This window comes from Cannabis sativa, chromosome X, assembly GCF_029168945.1.
Source record: "Cannabis sativa cultivar Pink pepper isolate KNU-18-1 chromosome X, ASM2916894v1, whole genome shotgun sequence".
NCBI classification, from domain to species: Eukaryota; Viridiplantae; Streptophyta; class Magnoliopsida; order Rosales; family Cannabaceae; genus Cannabis; species Cannabis sativa.
The window spans coordinates 7,796,030-7,818,960 of NC_083610.1; the positions used below are offsets into that span (position 1 = coordinate 7,796,030).

Below are 22,931 nucleotides of genomic sequence, written 5' to 3' on the forward strand. Positions count from 1 at the left end.
AATATTGTGTTTTAATATATAATTATAAAACTTAATATATAAAAAAAGAACATAAATTTATAACTAAATATACAAAAAAATAATAATAATAATAATAAAAATTGTATAAAAATAAATAATAAAGTTGTGTATTTATGATTATGCAGATTTAATACATAACTCAAATTCAACAAAATATTTACTATATGCCAAATAATAAAAATATATATCCGCACAATATTTACTATGTGATAAATTTGAATCACTTTTATATATTATTGGAGCATTTTTTTTGTTATAAGTGAGCTATATATTTATGTTTGCATCAGTTGTTTACAACTCCATTTGTACTTATCTTCAAGCTTCAGAACATCTCAAAAGAAAAAGTAAACGGACAGTCACAAAAAGTACAGATATATCTATATATACATATATAAATAGTAGCTTCCAAAAAGAAGAAAAGATATTTAATGAGACTAAGCTTTTGATTCTTGCATTGTAGGTGATAATGTCTTACACTGTGAGGGTTGAGGAAGCAAGGCCGGCCACAGAGAAAATGCCATCAGCCGGGCCTGTTTATCGGAGCATTTATGCCAAAGATGGCTTGCTTGAGTTGCCTGAAGGATTACACTCTCCCTGGGACTTCTTCAGGTACACAAGCTATCCTTGCCTTTTTCATTTTGGATAAATATGTCCAATGTCCATGTTTGGTAGAGTTGTTCTCGTCTAAATCTCAAAGAAAAACTATCTATGACATGTGAAGTCCAGCTGAGAGTACATGCCTCAAAACTAGCTTACAATAAGTTACAAGGGTTACCAATTAATCTTGTTTCAACATTGCTTTTCGATATTACCATCTTTTGAACGTTGTAGGATATAATTATAATAATAATAATAATTAAAAAAAAATAAAAAAACCTTGATGCTGTACTGTTAAATGCTCTGCGTCTACATGAGTTCAAACTCTGATATTTTGTAATTCAATTGTGCGAATGTATATAGCTTTCCGCAAATGCTAACAACTGATTTTTGTAACAGTGAATCTGTTAAGAGGAACCCAAAGTCTCCATTGCTGGGTCAACGCCAAATTACAGATTCAAAGGTACCTATCACTCTGTTTGAGTACTTAGTTGGAGACATGAATACAAAATACATTAATAAGCTGAATCTAAGTACTTTATTTATTTTTTATTTTTAATTTGATTTTGTGTGTGTGGAAAAGCTGAACTGAATCAAGTCTTAATGCTTGCTTAAATGAAAATTGCAGGCAGGTCAATACGTGTGGCTCACGTATCAGGAGGTCCACGATGAAGCCGTTCGTATGGCTTCTGCCATGAGAAGCCGTGGTGTGAATCCTGTAAGTGTGTGTTGAATATGTAACAGGTTTTGTTTTGTTTGCTTCTTTTAGGAAAGAGTAACAAGGTAGTAGTACTATTGTCTTAGCACCGGAAATCATCTTAGGAAATTTTGGACAGATCAATTAGCTGATTTGAGAGACCTTCCGCTCTCCTAATACTAATACTTGTTAGAATTTTAGAAAAAAGTGCATATGGTTTTATGTCAAAATTAAGTAACTTACACATCTTATATATGGTATTGTCTTTTCACACTATTTCTAATACAATTCCCAAATTTAGTACCCATTTTCTGACAAGGGACTATAATTAGAACACCTATACAAAATTAATGTTATCTATTAGGGTCCTAAGAGTACTGTCCACCCAAACTAGAACTTTGTTCATCAGGTTGAAATGAGGATAATGTGTGTTTATCACCTCAAATCTTTCTCAGAAGTCTTCATATGAAGGTTGATCATTTTAGTGAATGAGAACTTCGGTTTATTATAATCTTATTGTGTAGATTGCTACACATTGAGAAGTTACTGGGGTTCCATGTCTTGAGTCAAAGCAAGTAAGATCTTGGTTGTTAGATGGTGATTTCGAATGACCTTGCCCAATTGGGAAACATGGAAAATGAGGTGGATCCGAGCATTCGGATGAAGTTGTAGTTTTTGTGAGCTATGCTACAAACTTTCGGCTCAATACGAAATGGGGCACAGATTTTGGAGGTCATCAACTTCTCATTGCTGCGTTTATAAAGTAACTGTTGGCTAAAAGGCTAGAGCTTCAAGTAGACGTTGTCACCTACTTCAAATGTCAAGTCTTGTTTATGTTTGTTGGCTTGGTTCTTCATGAGTTGTGTGCGTTGCAAGTTAGCCTTAAATGCTAAACCAATCAATGTTAATAGAATTGTTAACTAACTTTAATTACCACAACTAACAAACTAATCACCAGTATTACTGGTTTACAGCCTTTGGTTGGGAATAACGAAATAGAGATGCTATTGAATCAATTGTCATTCCTATCCATCCTTTGCATTTTAAAGTATTAATTGTCATTCTATTTTTCCACAATTTTAGTGGTATATTGATTTTGTTTTGTTTTGGCTAATTACGATTTTTGCCCCCAAACTTTGACATGCACCAAGTTGTGTTTCTTAAATTTTTCAAGCTGTTAAAATTTCTTCTGAACTATTGAGATTGTTGGATTTGAGAACTTCTGTCTAATTTTGTTCAATTTTACTAACGTGTTGATTTTCCATGTACCAAATCACACGCTCAAACTTTTACATGAACCAAATCGTGCCTCCAAACTTTGATATGTACCAAATTGTACCTCTGAATTTTAATCCACGCCAGACATCTGTTAGTAAAATTAGATAGAAGTCCTCGAATCCAACAATCTCAATAGTTTAGAGAAAAATTTTGATGGTTTGAAGAATTTGGGGTACGATTTGGTACATGTTAAAATTTAGGGGCAAAAAATCTAACTAGCCTTTTTTTAGCATATTAAATTTCGATTCAGCTAAAATTCTTTTTCTCATTCCTATTTTTAATTTCCATTCCTCCCAACAAACTTACCAGAACAACAGAATTTAATTGTAAATGATGTCCTTTTCCAAAAAAAAAAAGACAAATTATTTGTAGATTTGATTTGCCAAATTTTTTCTCACAATAGAAGAAATGCCTTAAGTGTTTTTCTCTTGCATTGCGATGTCTTAAATGGTAGTCTATTAGTTGAAGATGATGGGGCTATGGAGTTTGTTGAAGAAGAGGCAACAATAATGGAAGCATTAGATTTGGTGATGGGAATGGTGGTGACGTGTGTGGTTCAATGCGTGGTTTATCCATTGAAGATGTGATCAAAGTTTTAGTGTCCATTTGGAGTTTTGGAATAGCTTCTAGTTGTTGCTGCATTTCAAACATTGAATCTTGAAGAGATGGTAGTTCATTTATGCGTTCTTGAACACACAAAATTCCTGCTATACATAGAAAATGCATGCTCTAGACGTGGAAAGAATGGATTAATTTCAGTGTTAGTGTCAAGGATCATCGGACACCAAACATCTCTAGGTATGATATTGTCCACTTTAGAACTAAACCCTCACAGTTTTGTTCTTGGAAACCTTTCCAAAACGCCTCATACCAATGGAGATATATATCCTTATACCCATGATCCTTCCTATTTCTAGCTAATATGGAACTTTGTTTGCATTCTCAACAGTTAGGATCCAAAATCTCTCAAGTTAGCAACAGATCATCGAGACAATGTGTTGAGTGATAATAAACTAGAAAATTTATGAGGTGTCCTAAAATAGTCTAATTTGTTAGTTTTATGTGTTCTCTTTATTATTCTTATTATTATGTTTATATCAGTTAGTGAGCTATAAAAGTTCAAGAGTTGAAATGTAATACTATTCTTTATTTATATTTTGGTGCATCACAAGAATAGACAGAGAGAGATAGTGGAGAAGAGAGGAAGACTATGCATATTACATAGAATATAGGATTAGCTACCAACATTATCATATCAGAATAATAACCTATAACTACATAATTAACCTCTTACTTAAGTTTGTTTCATTTCTTGTAGAATAAGTACTGTGTACTACTATTACCTTTAAAAGGGTTTTGGTCTTAAATTAATTGCTCTATTTTTTTCCTCTTAAATTATCTGTAGGGAGACCGCTGTGGTATATACGGAACAAATTGTTCGCAGTGGATCATAGCAATGCAGGTATTTTGTAAAACATGGTTGCATTCTCATTTACCTCCTTTGGCTTTCCATGTTCATGTCTTAAATTAGTAATAACATTTAAGTGAACAAAGTAGTCAACTCACTCATTATATTTATTTGTTTAACTATTTGGTTTTTGTAATGACATAGCTAAAGATTGCTCGTATTTTTTAAGGAGTTTACTTTCAATTATATCTGTGAAAATACTTGAAACATTGGAATGTGATTTAAACAATATAGATATAATGTTATGGCAAGATTGTATATTCATTTATATGTTCATTTCGGTTTCAACAGGCCTGTTACAGCCATGCCGTGACATATGTTCCCCTGTATGACACATTAGGTATACTTTCCTCGTTTTCTTTTTAGAATGTCACCATTATGCAGGGAGATTTTTCTTGAATTACTCTAAAATTATTGAGTAGTAGAATATTTGTTAGAAGAATCCAAGTAAGTATTTTTACGTATATGTGACAGGTCCCAATGCAGTTGAATTTATCATTAACCATGGTGAAGTGTCAATAGCATTTGTTCAAGAGAACAAAATCCCTTCTGTAAGTATTTTTAATCAATAATAATTTTTTTTTTGAAAAACCACTTTTGATAGTTTCGTAAACATATATAGCAAGAGTTAAATAGAAAAGACTATGCCTCTTTTGATGTTTCTACTATTTGTGCAGATTCTATCATGCCTGCCAAACTGTTCTTCATACATAAAGAGTAGGTTATTAATTTTTTCTTTTATGTTTTTTTAGCCAAACAAAGTGCATTTATGTGAGGTTGCTAACCAAAATACTCCTTCGTTGCTTTCAGCAATTGTAAGCTTTGCTAATGTTACAAGTTTGCAAAAGAAAGAAGGTGAAAAACTGGGAGTTTCATGCTTTTCATGGGAGGAATTCTCTCAATTGGTAAGATCTCAATAATGTTATCAGTTCTCCCCTCATATAGTAAACTATATACTTTTTCTTTTTTCTTTTTTGGTATTTATTACTTTTTGATTGGTTAGTTATATTATAAACAATATTACTAACTATTGTCTAAATAAACAGGGAAATCTTAGTGGTGAACTTCCTGAAAAACAAAGGACTGATATCTGCACATTGATGTATACAAGTGGAACAACTGGAGAACCAAAAGGAGTTATTCTTTCTAATGAAGCCATCATGGCAGAAATACTGTCTACAGACAAGATGTTAGAGCTAACAGACAAAGTGGTAAATATTATTTGTTGGCGGTAAAAACTCGTCAACGAAATATCAAGAACCCAAAATAGTATTTAAAGATCTTAATAGAAGAACATTAAAAGTAAACTTTAGACTCTTCACTTTCCTCAGATTACTACTATTTCATTAATATTTTTTTCCAAAGAAGTCCCTTTACAATGACCTCAAAGGCCCTAGTGAGTTTTCTATAATTTTGAACTTCATCAAATCCCTAAGTCTGAGAATGTAAGGTCACTTTCACACTAAATACCTTAGTACTTCAGGTAGCCTGTTGTTTCACACATCCTCAGTTGCACCAAAACTTTCTCTTTTACTTGTACCTCGGATGAGATGAACTTTGTCTCCTTTATCAATATTAATTCTTTAGTCGCTATCTTATATGTGATCTCCTAGCTTAAACTACCCTAGTCTCGATATTTTCTCCTTACGTCTATTTGTATGAGGAGACTGGATACGTGGGAGCCAGGTGCGCAGCTCGACGTGCAAGGAAGTGAGCTGGGCGCTGGTGCGTGGAGGCTAAGGAGCTGGGAGTTGCAGGCTGGGGAGCTTGGCGCTGTATGCGTGCAGGCTGGGGAGCTGGGCGCTACAACGTGGAGGCTGGGCACTGGTGCATGGAGCCTGGGTGCTGATGCGTGGAGCCTAGGCACTGGTTGCTGCAGCGTGAGGAAGAAGCTGATATGATGGGGAGATGTGACGAGAGGACAAGGACAAAAGAGGTGGGGACCACTCTTTGTCCATTTTATTTGTCTTGAGAATCTTGTATTATTCCTTCTACTTATTTGTTGTCCATAGGAGCATTCATTTATTGAACTTTCGTGGTTAACACTTCCCCCCCAATTTAAAAGAGCACTTTTAAGTGATCTTTTTGAATGCAATTAAGACGTTCTTTAGGCCCTATGCGGCACACCTCGTCTGGTGGAACATCTGACATTACGTATTGAAATATTGATGAGATCATTCAATGAGGTAGGTGGGTCACATGTTGTTTCTCATGTGTGCATGTGACTAACCCCATCCTTTGATCTTATTTCAATCCAATAGTTACCATTCATCTCTTCTTCTTATAAATAGGTTTTCACTTTCACCTATTCTTATCTCATCCTTACTTCCCTTCACTTGCTATCTCCCTTAGCTTCCTACTCTTTCCAAACTCTTCTTACATTTTGAGCCCTTTGATATTTTTTCTTTCTTCGAGTTCTAATGTAGTGAGCCTCTTCTTATTAAAAGCCAATCTTGTTAGGTACCTGCTTTCCCCATTAACTACTTTTTTATATATATATTTATACACCTACCACCCTTGCGGGTACCACTCAAATTTATGATAACTCTTGTTAAAGTCTTGTTTGTCTTTGGTCCCCCACTAATCACTTCCATTCGTGCACCCTCCCCTTTTATTGTGTCGGTGACTAGGCGTGTGTCTAAGGAGGCCCTTTTGTGAGTGAGTTATAGTTGGCGGTGTGTTCCCATACTTGGTCAGTGGATCTTGGTGCCCACATTCACATTCTTCGAACAATACTTCTGCCTTGTCCTCCCTCCCTCCCTTTTTTTTATGGAAGACCATAGATCACCTTTCATCCCCGAGCGAATTTTCCCTATTAAGGTTTCATTCAACTCGGATGGGGACGTTGTAGACCCTTGGGCACGGTATCACCAACTGATGTCTGAGCGTTTAAAATGACTAGATGAAATTTTAAGTTCCAAGAGCATTTATCTAGGCTTAACGAGGAGAGTGAGTTTTTGGAGGGTTAGGGGCATGCTAAAACGGATGCATACCTTTCCCTCCTCAAGCGGCTATGTGGTGACATAGTGGCGAAACTTGCTCACTTGGAACAAATTTTTCTACCTGAGTCGTCCCCCCCTTGCCTAGCTCCCATGCCTTTGGCTTTGGGATCACCTATCCGCCAGCCAGGCAAAGGAGGTTGTTCCTCCTATTACTGCTCACCATTCGTCGTTGCCCAGGGACATCTAGGGAATGAAGCTTCAGTGAGGCCTAGATTGGATCAGAAGGTTCTTGCTCGCCGAATGAAGAACATGAAGTGTGTCTCTTCTCGTTCTAACTCTTTTTATGATTTTGTAGATATGGAAAAACCACGCCGCTCGACCAAGGCTAGTGCGCCCCTCCCATGCTCGTGACTAGTTGATTCGGGATGGCCGACATGGAGAGTACTGTGACTCGGCCTAAATTTCAGAGGATAGTGCACCAATATGCAACGAGGTAGGATTTTGAGCTTATCCTCGGGGGTCGTGCTCATTTACCACTTAAAGGCATGGTGGCCTTTAGCGAATATATTCTCAAGGCTGGTGTTGCTTGGCCGCTTCACCCTTTTTTCGTGAAGGTCCTGAATTATTTCGGCATAGCTCCCCTACAACTTTTGCCTAACGAATGGAACATTTTAACTTGCTTCTTCATCGCTTTCAAGAAAGTCACTAGTGGGGCTCCCACTACTAGGGAGGTACACTACGTGTATAACTTTCTTCAAAACTCCTCATTCCGAGATTTTTATTACATACACAAGAAGGTTCCGATTGACCTGACAGTCGTCCGCTCAGTTTTTAACACAAGAAAGGCTTGGAAACAAGACTTCTTCTATGTGCCCAGTCAGGTGGGTGTGACCGAAGTCTTTTGGATGCCTGGTAAGTGACTTTGTTGCTTCTACTTACACCAATTAATTAATATGGAACCTCTTCATGATGACCCTTCAACTCTTTTTCTTTTCCCGTTTGCAGCTGCGCGTGACTCTCCTTCCCTCACAAAAGAGGAGTATTCTTCCAGACTACTAAACTTGTTCAAGGTTGACTATGAAAGTAAGCTCTATCACCATATTCTAACTTTGCCCAGCTTAATTGACTGCGGATTGGTCTCGACAAAAGATAAGTTAAAGGCTAAGAAGTTGTACGCCATACCGCTTCCTCCGAAGGACAGGGAAGAAAGTGAATGTGGGGAGGGCAAGGCAGAAGTATTGTTCGAAGAAAGTGAATGTGGGCACCAACACCCGCTGATCAAGTGTGAGAACACACCACCAACTATAACTCACTCACAAAAGGGCCTCCTTAGACCACGTTTGTCACCCGACAAAATAAAAGGGGAGGGTGGTAGAATGGACGGGTTTAGTGAGAGACCATAGACTAACAAGAGTTATCATAAATTTGAGTGGTACCCGCAAGTGTCGTAGGTGTATAAATATATATAAAAAAGGTAATGTGAATAGAGAAAGAAGGTACCTGACAAGATTTGCTTGAGTAAGAAGAGGCTTGCTATGTCGAAACTCAAAGAAAGAACAAATGTCAAAGGGCTCGAAATGTAAGAAGACTTTGGAAGGAGTAAGAAGCTAAAGGAGATAGCAAGTGATGAGAAGTAAGGATGAGATAAGAATAGGTGAAAGTGAAAGCCTATTTATAAGAAGAAGAGATGAATGGCAACCGTTTGATGAAAATAAGATCAAAGGATGGGGTTAGTCACATGCACACAGGAGAAACAACATGGACCGTCTACTTCATTGAATGGTCTCATCAATATTTCGGTACGTCATGTTAGATGTTCCACCAGAAAAGATGCGTCGCATAGGGCCTAAAGAATAACTCAATTGCAGAAAAACAGATCACTCAAAAGTGCTCTTTTGGACTGGGGGGCAAGTGTTAACAACGAAAGTCCAATAAATGAATGTTCTTATGGACAACAAATAAGTAGAAAGAATAATACAAGATTCTCAAGATAAACAAAATGGACAAAGAGTGGTCCTCACCTCTTTTGTCCTTGTCCCCTCATCAGATCTCCCCATCATATCAGCTTCTTCTTCCCTCTCCAGCGCTCAACCTGCAAGGACCAGCACCCAGGCTCTACGCATCAGCGCCCAGGCTCCACGTACCACTGCCCAACCTCCATGTTGCAACGCCCAGCTCCCCAGCCTACACGCTTGTAGTGCCCAACTCCCAAGACTACAACACCCAGCTCCCCAGCCTGTAGCGCCTAGCTCCCCTGCCTCCACGCACCAGCACCCAATTCACTTCCCCGCGCGCGTTCACCCGTGCGTTCGACTCCCACGTATCCCGTGTCCTCATACAAATAGAAGTAAGGAGAAAATATCGAGACTAGGGTCATTTAAGCCAAAAGATCACAAACAAGATAGTGACTACACAATAAGTATTGATAAAGGAGACAAAATTCATTTCAACTGAGGTACAAGTTAAAGAAGAAGTTTTAGTGCAACTGAGAATGCCTGAGACAACAGGCTATCTGAAGTACTAGATTATCTAGTATGAAAGTAACCTGATATTCTTAGACTTAGGGATCGGATGAAGTTTAAAATTATAGAGAACTCACTATATATAGGACCTTTGAGGTCATTACAAGGGGACTTCTTTAGAAAAAAGATTAATTAAACAGTAGTTTTTCTAAGGAAAGTAAAAAGTCTAAAGATTACTTTGAATGTTCTTCTATTAAAATTTTTGAATACTATATAGTTAACGAGTTCTTATTGTACATTATGTATTTATATTTTTCACTTTTTTTTTGTAAGGATATTTTTCACTAAATTGAAACTCTATAAAGTGAAGAAATTAAAAACTGTGCATCTCACAAGGTTCCTGTACACGTCTACATATTTACATGAGATGGTTTCAATTACAGTTCTCAGAAGATGATGTGTACTTTTCCTACCTTCCTTTGGCTCATGTATATGATCAAATTGTGGAGAACTATTGCATCTACAAGGGCAGCGCAATTGGCTATTGGCGAGGAGTAAGATTAAGAATTATTTCTTCCTTTATATCCTTTTATTGCAACTTTTTAATTCTCCAAGGAACTGAGAATTGGTTTGGACTTATTACAGGATATCAGGTTTTTGATGGATGACCTCCAAGAACTGAAACCGACTATATTTTGTGGGGTTCCTAGAGTTTATGATCGTATATATGCAGGTAAATTTCAAAGTTGACAAAATTTAGATTAGTAGAATATGAAACCATACAATATCTCATGATCTGTCAGTCAAAACTAAAATAAATGTCAATCGTTGAAGGTATATTCCATAAAGTCTCATCTGGAGGTACACTGAAGAAGATGTTGTTCCAATATGCATACAACTAGTATGAGATACTGCAAACGTTTCTTTGTTACATTTATATATAAATATATATATATATATACCTTTACTGTGCTTCTGTCCTACTGAGAAAGAGTCCATTTGCAGCAAGTTGGCAAATATGGAAAAGGGTCTTCCACACGACAAAGCGGCTCCCCTTATGGACAAGATTGTTTTTGACAAGGCAAGACATGCTTCCCCATTTGATTTTAGCATGTATTGTATATATTCAAATATAATTCTTCATTCTAAATTGTGTTGGCTTATCTAGATAAAACAAGGATTAGGAGGAAGAATTCGGCTCATGTTTTCCGGGGCTGCACCTTTGCCTCACCATGTGGAGGAATATTTGAGGGTCACAAGCTGTGCTTCTGTAACACAAGGATATGGTACAATAGAGTTAATTGAACAGTTTATAAAACAATTAAATTCAATATCGCCAAACAATATTAATCTGCCAAACCTTACACGTCAATTTGATCTCAGATGAATATTGCAATTTACTCTAATGAAGATGATAACAAGTTTAAACATTTACCTTTATTTCCTTCATAAGACTATTGCCATCAATTTACCATTTTAATTTTTATCTTTCCATATGTAAGGGCTTACTGAAAGCTGTGGTGGGTGTCTTACATCCATTGCCAACATTTTCCCTATGATTGGAACTGTTGGAGTCCCCATCACAACTATTGAAGTAAGGCTTGAATCAGTGCCAGAAATGGGATATGATGCCCTTTCTGACAAGCCTCGTGGCGAGATTTGTTTGCGAGGAACAACCTTGTTTTCTGGCTACCACAAGAGAGAAGATCTAACTAAAGATGTCCTAGTTGATGGTTGGTTTCACACAGGTAAGACCTTACAAATTATTTAATCTAAATGCATATTTTTCAGCTGTACATATCGGCACTTTAATAAAAATATCTGTTTTTGGCACCTATCTTTTTATTAACAGCTCCAAAAAGAAGTAAACTAGTAGAAGTATGACGCGTCCATAAGTGGATCACATTGAGGGAGAAAAAAAATATGTTTAATAGACAGTTAGTAAATCTATGTGCTTAATTTAAGTATATGTCAAAATGAAATGCCATGCTCAGTTGATAATAAATCTCCAAAGTTAAACAAAAGATGTGCAAAGAGTGAGAAAGCCTAAATATTATTTGATTTTGAAATGTCAGGTGACATTGGTGAATGGCAACCAAATGGAGCAATGAAAATAATAGATCGGAAGAAGAATATATTTAAGCTGTCTCAAGGGGAATATGTTGCTGTTGAGAACATTGAGGGCATATACTTACAATGCCCACTCATAGCATCGGTATTTTTCTTTGTAGCATGAATTTTTGGCAGCATACACCACTGTTAAGACCCAAATAAATTCACAAACAACACAGAAAAATAATAATACAGAAAACTTAATGGTATTCCAGAGACCACCCCTCTCCCTAGGAGCAACAACGCTAATCCAAATTCACACCATTCATGATTCCCTTCAATTTTCCCTGCCCCACTTAAATATATTCATAAAGCCAATTAAAGTTCCCCAAAATAACCTACCATTTTTATTACAAGCATTGTTGTGGGGCATCGAGGTGCCTAACACCGCTATGAGGTGGGGTGGTTCTTTATAATATTTATTAAAATAAAATAAGTGGAATTCGATATTAAATTGCATCAATAGTAATATTACATCTCACAAAAGTATTAGACACTATAAGCTCCCTTTAGCATTTCTCATAGAAAATATAACTCCCCACTACCTAGTTTGTTAGAGCATCTCTAATAGTTAAATTTTAGAGAATGTTTGCTAAGGTGGACAACTTAGTTGGCAAAATATGAGAGTGCTATACCATTGAAGAGAAGTGGATGTTATTTTAAGAATTTGTATTGATGTCATACATTAACATTGATGCTATCTTAATTTTTTTTAATAAAAAATTAAGATAAATAAAGTAATACCTTTTATAATTAAAACAAATAATATATTTATTATAGCATTCTTGGAATGTTTTATATCATTGGAGTGTTTGTAAAAGTAAGAGTGTCAAAAATAATGTGAAAGGTTTTAGCACCTTTAAAGAATATTGCAATTAGGGATGCTCTTATTTGATTCTTAGGTGCCTATGTACACGAATTCAATTCTATTTATTATGTCTCTGGATTTTGTATAGATTTGGGTCTATGGGAACAGCTTTGAGTCATTTCTTGTGGCTGTGGTTGTCCCTGAGAGACTTGCTCTGGAGAACTGGGCAACAACCCGTAATTTGACTGATGATTTTAAATCACTTTGTGAAAATCCGAAGGCAAGTAAATACATTTTGGATGAGCTCAACAATATTGCTCAGAAACACAAGGTATGTTGAAAATTGTTGGACAAACATTGTCTTACATGAATAAATGTAAAAATATTGAGCCATTTATTTTACTCATCATCAAATGGTTTTGAGATAGAACTCTACAATTCTTGTCGAAAATGATCATTAGTTTCCATGATAGTAGCTTATGTATTATGCTTTTTCATCTAACTTAAATGAGAATCTTTACTACAGCTTCGAGGTTTTGAGATGTTAAAAGCAGTTTACTTGGAGCCAAATCCATTTGACATGGAGAGAGATCTTATAACTCCAACTTTCAAATTGAAGAGACCCCAATTGCTTAAACATTACAAGGTATGACTCGTGTCTCTTTCAAAGTTTCAATCAGTTGCCTATGACATGCTCACAAGATATTGAATTTTGGTCTTTTGTTGTTTTCTTTATTAATGATGTCTTACATAAATTATCTCTAGGACTGTATTGATAAATTGTACAATGAAGCAAAAGAGGCAAGGGTATGACGAACGAGAGCAGTTGAACTTGGTCCAGTACGAGTTGTTGTGTTCTAGTATGAAGCTTTGTTGAATCAGTTTGTCCAAGGAGTGATTTAGAATATATTTTGTATCTATATAAATAAGGATTACCTGAACAGTTGTGATTACAGTATTCAATTTAATGTTACTTTGTTATACCTGACAAAACATTATGGATATAATAAGATGTGAAAAGTTTCCATCACAAACTGTACTTTGTATTGTACTAATATGAGAAAGCTTAGACCATTTCCTCCAATGCAAGATTTAAATTGACTTTAGAACTCCATGGAAGGCCAAACCTACCTTTGGAAAAAAAGAACAAAAAGAAAAACTAATGCCAAAGATTTCAATTAAGAAGCCAAACGTTCCCTTTTAAAAGGTAGTGCACACCTGATATACCATAGTTGGAAAAATAAAACATTGTCAAAGAAAATCAAGTCCTCCACACAGATTTGTTCATACACTTATTCAAATTCAAACATTAAAAAGATGATCACAAGTTACACACAATGACAAATGAATTTCTCTTAGAGTCGGAAGAAATGAACAGCAGAAATTAATCCAATCCCCAAGAGTGTTGCAATCCTCGAACTGATCAGAAATTTTGATCTACAGAATGTCCAGAACCAGAGCCCAAACAGGGAAGACGAACAAAATAACTATACCAACAGTGTTTGAGACGCCATTGGCTTTTGTGAAAGCGTTTCTGAAGCCACCAGATGCTCTTATGTGCTCTTGCAGCAAGTAACATGCAATGACAAGACATATAACTAGCCCAATCCAGCCATCCCTAATGTACCCAGCAATTAGACTTGGAGCTACCACTATGAGCAGAATCAAAGAGGCAGGTAGTTCTAGCCAATCTACATAACCACCGAAAATCAGTAAAAAAAAAATTCAAACGATGATTTATTACATCATCATAAAAATCATAAAACGTATGATGGTTGTAGATGCAGTTAAAAGCTATGATCATATAATACGAGATATAGAAACTATACCTGGAAAGTGCTGAGGGAAGAAAAGCCGCAATACAATGGCAACACAAGCAATCCATTTGCCCACATCCCCCCTGAATAATCATTTTTCGATGTTTATAAGTAAGTAGTACAAGGAACTAATAAATAAATAATTAAGCACATTTTTAAAAACAAAAGTGTTCCTTAAGTTGGTAATTACCTGAATAAGTCGAACAGTAGGGAAGGAAGAGTGAAGAAAATGTATGGAATTAAGAGTGAAGTAAGGATGTTTGTTTTCCAGTTTGTCCGGTCCAAGATCAACAAATAGCTACATTAGGCAAATACGACAAATAATTAGTTGGGTGTATATAAAAATATCCAAAGTTGATAATAAATACAAGAACAAGATCTGATGATCTGTGCTAGAAGCAATAATTTTCTCACTCGATAATTTATTAAATTAAGTTCACGACCCTTCACCAGAATTTTGCTAATATTTCACATTTTAGTATTATCCATCTCAAAACTCAATTAGTTTTCAGTAATTAAAACTAATATTTCACATTTTATGAGTTTGGAAACTCCAGATATATTTAATCTCCAAGTACAAAAAAGTTGTCTAAATTTAAGTAACAGGGGAGGGTCTGGATCTTGGTCAAACACTTTCTCATAGCATGGGAATTTATGTACTTTTCTTTTTCTTTACTTTTTCCCTAAATTTATCTGAAGGATAAAAAAAAGATAGGAGAAAAGGTATTTTTTACTGTCGTTTTCGTTCTTTTTATAACGACACAGTATAACGGTATAAGATACCAAATAAGATAAAGACGCTCAGACACCAAAAGAAAAATCTGCAGAAGCTCAACATATAGTATTCGGTTGTATATAATGTATAGTAAAAAAAGCTAAGTTCAGTATGGAATACAAAAATAAGCTATAGCATCTTTCGTATATGTATGTAGTACATATACATCATTTTAGATTTTGAAACATCGAATTCAACGTAGCATGATCAAGCCTGTGTACTTAATTAATATTTAAAGAAGTGGCTCTTTTTAGCATAAAAGTGTGTAACTGTAAGGATCCTTAAATTAAATGTTTTGTTTTCTTTCTTATATTTATGAACAAGTATTTTAAGAATAATAGTTAAGCAAATTTATATCTGTTAAGAATAAAATGGGGAAGAAAAGAAGGAGAGACATACATAGCAGCGAATGCAGCGACCCACTCGAGGAATGAGGTACCAAAGCCAAGGGAAGCTAGCTTAATGGAGTGGTTGGCGAACTTTTTCAAAGCATTGGCCAGATCTTTGACATCATTACCAAGCAAATCGGTAGCGTCCGAGTCAGTTTTCATTCTCAAGTAACCCATCTCCTTCTTGATCAGAGAAAACTCAAACTCAGAAAGAAAGAAAGATAGAAAGAAGACTGAAATGATCGATTGACTAAAGAAAGGGGCTTTGTCGTTTTGTTAGTGAAGAAGTATGTGGAGGGTAAGGCTCTTACGTAATCCAAACCACGTGTCAACCACTTATTGCAATAATTGTCTCTGCTGTCTCAAAGCTGTACTCTTGCCATTTTTATCTATATTTTTTTTGCTGACATTTTTATCAATATTTTGTTCATTTATAGAAAACCATATCCTCATGGGATTAATGACTAGCCGACATGCTTTTTTTTTTTTCCTTTTTTTTTTTTTAAAGAAAGGCCGACGTGCCATCTTTGTAAGTTCTATTGGAGCACTGCGGAGGAATTAATATGTGGAAACACTTTACGGATTTTTTTTTTTTGACATCAACACTTTACGGATTTAAACGCATAATTCACATACAAATTTAACAGATAATTTTAACTATTTTTTTTTTTATTTAAAATAGTCCTCACCTATTAAAATGTTAGCGAGGTCCAAGCACTAGGCCCAATCCAATTGAATGTTAGAAACAAAGAAAAGAAGTGGCCCAACTAGAGGAAGAGAGAGCAGCTCATGAAGACAGCAGCGAGCCGAAGGGGTAATCGGCGTTCAGGAACAAACATGAGCAAAGGTAAAACAGAGGAAAAGAGAACGTGGGAAACCCGGCTGGCTGAAGGATTACATCCTGAAGCTGAGTTATTGAGAGTGAGCCATTGTTGTAACTCAAGCAATGTTGAGACTTGAGTAATTAGAACTGATATATAAACTAAATAATTGTAATTACTGTTTTCATCATCTGAATAGTTATGCAATAGCAGTTTGTGGAGATTGGTCTTGTCTCGAAGAAAGCTTGTTTTGTATCATTGGTGCTTTCATTGACCTCCATTTTTTTTCTCAGGATGAAGAACGAGGAGATTGCACTATTATTCCAGAATATGAGCAAAGAATTTGACCTCAAGCTGGAACAACGAGCCAACCTCCAAATGGAGAAACTACGTGCCCTCTTAGACGAACGACTGTCGCAGGTTTCACCTCCACCGTCGCCGGGCTAGGGAGTTGATAACAGCAGCTCTATTCCGTTGCCACACCGTTCTGGGGGAAGTCGTTCGGATGCCGAACACGAGTGCCGTGAAGTGAATTCCATCCTCAAATCGTTGCGGGTTAAGGTACCTAGATTTAACGGGACCGAAGTGGATGACTGGATATATAAGATCAACAAATTCTTTGATCTTCACCAGATTGACAATTTACTGAGACTGTCGGTGGTTGCTTTTCACTTAGACGGAGCACCATCAACTTGGTTTCAATGGATGGCGAAGGGGGCGGTTTTGCCGATTGGGATGCATTCATTCGAGCTCTGCGGCTTCGATTTGGAGCATCGATTTATGATGACCCGTTGGAACAGATTGCCAAACTCACCCAAACAGGTCGAGTTTCCCGATTCCGTGAAGAATTTGAAGAGTTGATGACGAAGATCACGAGAGTTTTAGATTAGATGTTCTTGAATTTTTTTGTGTGGGGATTGAAGCTGGAGATTCGCCGAGAATTACTGATTTCACGGCCGTGTGATCTAGCTGATGCGACGGCCAAAGCGCAGCTGTTCGAAGATCGAAATGACGATATGCTTACTCGATCTCGCACCAGCAACACAAGATCCGGATGGGTACTGAAGCCATCGTTGCCCTCGGGTCCACTGAGCTCGGGACCGAGTTTTCCACCATCATCTACCAATACTTCACGTCCACATTCAGTTGCTAGCAACAAGAGCACCGAAATAATTCTGCCTGTTAAACGGCTTACGCCGTCGGAGTTGAGAGATAAACGGGAGCGTGGTCTGTGTTTCACGTGTGATGAAAAGTACAGTGTCGGCCATAAGTGCAAGAATCGGGTCATGGTTTTTTGCGGTACAGAGGACGAACATGGTACATTGAATTTACAGGAAGCAGAGGAGATCGTAGAAGCTGATGATAACCAGGTTGATGAGGTTAGCTTGAATGCTTTATCTAATTCTTCTAATCCTCGAATTTTTCGGATTCAAGCCAAACAAGGGGATGAGAAGCTCGAAGTATTGATCGACACCGGCAAGAATAACAATCTCATTCAGGAGTCGTTGGCTGCACAGTTACGATTACCTTGGGAGAAAACAAAACGGTTCAAAGTCTACATGGGTAACGATAATTTTCTCATCTGCTCGAAGTTATGTAGAGATGTGGAGCTGATTTTACAGGGACATTTGTTTGTGGTTGACTTGTACATTCTGTCGATCTATGGTTTGGATGTGGTGCTCGGAATGCAATGGTTACAAACATTGGGTCCGTGCGTACATGACCATAAAGAACTAACGATGGAATTTTCTTGGAACGGTAGTCTTGTCAAGCTGGCTAGGTCAAGAGATGCTTCACCACACCAATTATCTTATTCTCAGTTCATAACGTTGCTGCGGGCAGGTGAAGTTCGTGGACTGTTTCCACTCCGGGCTGTGACGAACGGGATTATTGAAAGTACATTAGATTTGGGGGCTTTTGATGCCTCTTTTCCAGCAGCGGATGAGGGACTTTTGGCGGAATTTTCTGATGTTTTTGCTGAACCCAAACAACTGCCACCTTACGACCAGTCGACCATAAGATACGGTTGCAACCGGGTTTGTTACCAGTCAATGTTCGCCCCTACCGGTACCCTTATTTTCAGAAGGATGTTATGGAACAATTGGTGAATGAGATGCGAACAGCTGGGATCATTCAACCCAACAGTCCCTATTCGTCGCCGGTGTTACTAGTCAAAAAGAAAGATGGCTCGTCGCGTTTTTGTGTGGATTATCGAGCGCTCAATAGCATAACAATTAAGGATCGGTTCCCTATTCTAACTATTGATGAACTACTTGATGAATTGGGCGCAGCTGTCATTTTTTCTAAGTTGGATCTTCGAGCATGTTATCATCAAATACGTATGGATCCTAGAGATATCCATAAGACGGCTTTCCGCACTCACGATGGGCACTATGAGTTCGTAGTGATGCCCTTTGGTCTTACAAATGCACTGTCAACGTTTCAGGCAGCCATGAATCATGTGTTCTGGCCCTTCTTGCGGGACTGTGTTATCGTTTTTTTTTGACGACATCTTGGTTTACAGCAACTCGGAGGAGGCCCATGTGTCACATCTTTGGCAAATCCTACTTCTATTGCGGCAGAACCATTTCTTTGCCAAGGCTAGTAAGTGTCAACTTTTTCAATCAAAAATTGAATTTCTGGGTCATTTGGTTTCTGCACAGGGTGTTCAGGCAGACCTGCCCAAGATTACAGCGATGATGCAGTGGCCTCTACCAAAAACATTGAAGCAACTCTGCGGATTTCTGGGTCTGACGGGGTATTACCGTCGTTTTATGAGCCACTATGCGACTGTGGCAGCACCATTAACCGATATGTTGAAACATGATAAGTTCAAGTGGACACCAGCAGCGACTATGTCATTTGATCTTTTAAAAAAATTAATGACAGAGACACCAATTTTAAAGCTGCCAGATTTTACTAAGCAGTTTGTGATTGAGACCGACGCCTCTAATGTGGGCATTGGCGGAGTGTTGATGCAAGATGGACACCCCTCGCATATTTCAGTAAAAAGTTGGGCCCTCGTTTCCTTGAAGCCTCTGCTTATAGCCGTGAGATGTGAGCCATTATTGAAGCTGTGTCAAAATGGCGGCAATATCTCTTGGGTCGACACTTTATTATCCGAACCGACCTCAAGAGTCTCCGTGAGTTACTTTCACAGGTTATACAAACGCCGGAGCAACAACAATTCATCGGCAAGCTTGTTGGTTTTCAATTTACCATTAAATATAAAGCTGGTCGCACAAATTCAGTAGCCGATGCACTCTCTCGCTAGCCAAAAATTGCAGAATACTCCCACCATTTAGCTTTGACAACCTGCCGTTTTGATTTTCTGGACGAACTTCGCCAAGAAAATACCACTTGCTCTAATGTTCGATTGCTCCTTGATCAATTTCGTCTGGGCCAGCTCAATAATAATGAGTATTCCGTCAGAGATGGCCTCCTTTACTTTCGGAATAGGCTCTTTATCAGTCAACATTCTGCACTCAAACAGCCATTGATTACAGAATTTCACTCAACGCCTACCGGGGTCACGCAGGGGCTGATAGAACATTCATCAGATTGGCAGCAAATTTTTTTTGGGTTGGAATGCGCAAAGAGGTGCGCCAGTTCGTTTCTGCTTGCTTGGTGTGTCAAACAGTAAAGTATTCGCCGACCGCACCTTATGGTTTGCTCCAACCACTCGAGATACCGGAACGTGTATGGGAAGATTTGGCCATGGACTTTATTGTTGGGCTGACGAATTCATTGGGTGTCACTAGTCACTAATATTCTGGTTGTCATTGACCGCTTCACCAAGTACGCACACTTTGGGGCTCTACCGACACACTATTCAGCAACTAAAGTAGCGAATTTATTTGCTCACATGGCGATTCACTTCCATGGTATGCCTCACTCCATTGTTTCAGATCGAGACCCTATTTTTACTAGTGCTTTCTGGCGGAAATTGTTTGAGTTCATGGGCACGAAGTTGAAGATGAGCTCCGCTTACCACCCGCAAACAGACGGACAGACCGAAGTCACCAATCGTTACTTGGAGCAGTACCTCCGGGCATTTACAGCCGAGTATCCCAAAAAGTGGAGTAAGTTCCTAACTTGGGCTGAGTACCATTACAACACCAGCTTCCACTCCGCCATCGGAATGACTCTGTTTCAAGAGGTCTATGGCAGAACTCCACCCACCATTCCTTCTTATACAAGAGGCGCGACTACAATCCAAGCAGTGGAAGACGATTTGTTATCTAGGGATGAGATCTTACAGAAACTCAAGTCCAACTTACAGCAAGCTCAGAATAGGATGCGCCAGCAAGCTAATAAGAAACGTAGAGATATCGAGTTTCAGATTGGGGATTTAGTGTTGGTGAAGCTCCAACCGTATCGACAGTCTACGGTGGCCAAGCGGCTGAATGCAAAACTCAGTCGACGTTACTTTGGACCTTTTGAAATCCTGGCTCGTGTGGGTCAAGTCCCGTATACACTGAAGTTGCCTCAAGGAAGCCGAGTACACCCAACGTTCCATGTCTCATTGTTGAAGCCTTATATCGGAACACCCCCACCTGCTTGCTTCCCACTTCCGGAGATTTGTGTTGCCAACAAACCGGTCATGTTCCCAGTGGCAGTAATTGCAGCTCGAGTTCATCAGATTAACAATGTTCTTACAAAGCAAGTGTTGGTTCAATGGTCTCTAAGCAGTCCCGAAGATGCCACTTAGGAAGTCTTTGATGATTTTCTGCGTATGTATGGATTGGAAGACCTTGAGGATAAGGTCGATTTCAATGGGGGGAGTAATGTTAGCGAGGCCCAAGCACTAGGCCCAATCCAATTGAATGTTGAGGCAGCCCAGAAACAAAGAAAAGAAGTGGCCCAACTAGAGGAAGAGAGAGCAGCTCATGAAGACAACAGCGAGCCGAACGAAGGGGTAATCGGCGTTCAGGAACAAACATGAGCAAAGGCAAAACAGAGGAAAAGAGAACGTGGGAAACCCGGCTGGCTGAAGGATTACATCCTGAAGCTGAGTTATTGAGAGTGAGCCATTGTTGTAACTCAAGCAGTGTTGAGACTTGAGTAATTAGAACTGATATATAAGCTAAATAATTGTAATTACTATTTTCATCATCTGAATAGTTATGCAATAGCAGTTTGTGGAGATTGGCCTTGTCTCGAAGAAGGCTTGTTTTGTATCATAAAATTAAGTTGCCACCTAAGTGTGTGTTATTTATGTATATGTAGTATTATAATTTAAGAAATTTAAAATTTATTAGCATTTTAAATTGTTTTGTTAAAAGAAATTATTTTTATAAAAATAAATAAATAAGATGGTATAGAAAAAAATTACGGTGTTTTTTATAGTGCATTATGTTCATATCTCGAACATTCAATTTTTTTTTTGATAAATCAGCAAGTTTATTATTAATCCACAAACTTTTTACATTCTATTACAATGAGAGAACATCTTTTGATAAAAAAGATCTCATATCAAATTTTGTACAACTTTTACAACTTTTGAAACTAATCTCTATCTTCTTGACCAATCTTTTTTGGCCAAACTAATTCTACTATATGCTTGACACTATTCTTAATTCTTTGTATAGTTACATCGATCTTTATTTTCTATGTGTTTGTTCCACAAATTATCATTCCTTACAAACCAAATCGAGTATACCAAGTGGGCAATGGCAGCAGCTAATACCCTCTTTTTAAACTTGTTGATTTTGCTTTTGTGAATCCACTTGAGGAGCTTATGTAGATCATAAGCTTTTGTTCTCCATGACAGCCACTCTTTGCTTTTCTCCACACAATACCGTGCATAAGAACATCTGAATAGCAGGTGTTCAATTGACTCATCATGCTGCAAACAGAGAGTGCAAACAGCATTTGAAGTAATTTGGAATTTCTGAAGCCGATCTTTAGTCTTGAGCCTGTTTTGTACAGCTGGCCACAATATAAAGCTGTGTTTGGGGATATTAATTCTTCCCCAAACTTCATCACACCAATGGACACTGTTTTGAATTGTACAAAGTAAGTTATAACCTTCCAAAATATGGTACCTGCTTTGTGCAAACTATTGTGTAGCAGTAAGAGTTTTGACTGTGTCTTTTGCTGCCACAATTTGTTTCCAATACCAACTTCCATGACTCGAAACTTGGTATCCCCACCATTCTTCTTCTTTGAGGTACACGCTATGTATCCATTTAAACTAGAGATTGTCTGCTTTGTTTGCCAATGCCCATACGTATTTAAAGAGAGCTGCTAAGTTCCATTCTGCTAGCTTCTTAAAACCCGATCCTCCTTCTAATTTTGATTGACAAACAATAGTCCAAGCTATTAAACCTTGCATCATGTGTTGCCCTTTCCAAAAAAGGCTCTACATATAGCTTCAATCTCATGCACAACCTGTTTTGGTAACTTGAGTATCAGACACCAGTATGCATAAATTGCTGAAAGAACAGAGTTTATGAGGACTGCTCTACCAGCAAAAGATATATTCCTAGTGCTCCAAGAATGAATTCTAGTTGTCATTTTTTCTATCGAGACCGAACACTCCTGCTTAGATATTTTCTTAGCACATATAGAGACACCAAGATATCTAAAAGGAGTGAATTGCCTTGAAAAACCTGATACATCCAGCACTCAGCATACCTCATGTTCATCCATGTTGCTGCAGAAAATTGCAGATTTGGAATTGTTTGGCTGCAAACCTGAAGTAGCCGAGAAGAGTTTCAGTCCTTGAAGCATAAGAACAAT

General features: G+C 37.7%; 3 protein-coding genes and 1 long non-coding RNA gene across 5 annotated transcripts; 2 read left to right on the plus strand and 2 right to left on the minus strand.

Annotated features, from left to right (window-relative positions):
* Positions 1 to 229: 229 nt before the first annotated feature.
* On the plus strand, positions 230 to 13,419 carry LOC115703179 (probable CoA ligase CCL6). Of its 2 annotated transcripts, none has more exons than XM_030630698.2 (20): positions 230 to 386; positions 482 to 630; positions 1,018 to 1,081; positions 1,247 to 1,336; positions 3,999 to 4,055; positions 4,353 to 4,401; positions 4,536 to 4,612; positions 4,739 to 4,778; positions 4,872 to 4,966; positions 5,108 to 5,272; positions 9,909 to 10,019; positions 10,111 to 10,198; positions 10,300 to 10,366; positions 10,471 to 10,546; positions 10,634 to 10,751; positions 10,968 to 11,213; positions 11,541 to 11,680; positions 12,534 to 12,716; positions 12,912 to 13,031; positions 13,151 to 13,419. In XM_030630698.2, exons 2-20 carry the CDS (start codon positions 488 to 490, stop codon positions 13,196 to 13,198), a joined length of 1,977 nt encoding a protein of 658 aa, XP_030486558.2. In that variant the 5' UTR covers positions 230 to 386; positions 482 to 487; the 3' UTR covers positions 13,199 to 13,419. The 2 variants fall into 2 exon arrangements, with proteins under 2 accessions (XP_030486558.2, XP_030486559.2); XM_030630699.2 differs by having other exon boundaries at positions 240 to 365.
* Positions 5,299 to 9,761, plus strand: LOC115703180 (uncharacterized). Its single transcript, XM_030630700.2, has 2 exons — positions 5,299 to 7,915; positions 8,009 to 9,761. The coding sequence occupies exons 1-2, from the start codon at positions 7,549 to 7,551 to the stop codon at positions 8,404 to 8,406; spliced, it is 765 nt and encodes a 254-aa protein (XP_030486560.2). The 5' UTR covers positions 5,299 to 7,548; the 3' UTR covers positions 8,407 to 9,761.
* LOC133031781 (uncharacterized) lies at positions 10,200 to 11,023 on the minus strand. Its single transcript, XR_009684849.1, has 2 exons — positions 10,901 to 11,023; positions 10,200 to 10,733 (listed from the first exon to the last, which is right to left on the minus strand). It is a non-coding gene; the product is annotated as an uncharacterized LOC133031781 (long non-coding RNA).
* Positions 13,420 to 13,539: 120 nt separating the features above from the next.
* Positions 13,540 to 15,771, minus strand: LOC115703181 (cold-regulated 413 plasma membrane protein 1). Its single transcript, XM_030630702.2, has 4 exons — positions 15,377 to 15,771; positions 14,393 to 14,500; positions 14,215 to 14,285; positions 13,540 to 14,076 (listed from the first exon to the last, which is right to left on the minus strand). The coding sequence occupies exons 1-4, from the start codon at positions 15,541 to 15,543 to the stop codon at positions 13,823 to 13,825; spliced, it is 600 nt and encodes a 199-aa protein (XP_030486562.1). The 5' UTR covers positions 15,544 to 15,771; the 3' UTR covers positions 13,540 to 13,822.
* Between the last annotated feature and the right edge of the window lie 7,160 nt (positions 15,772 to 22,931).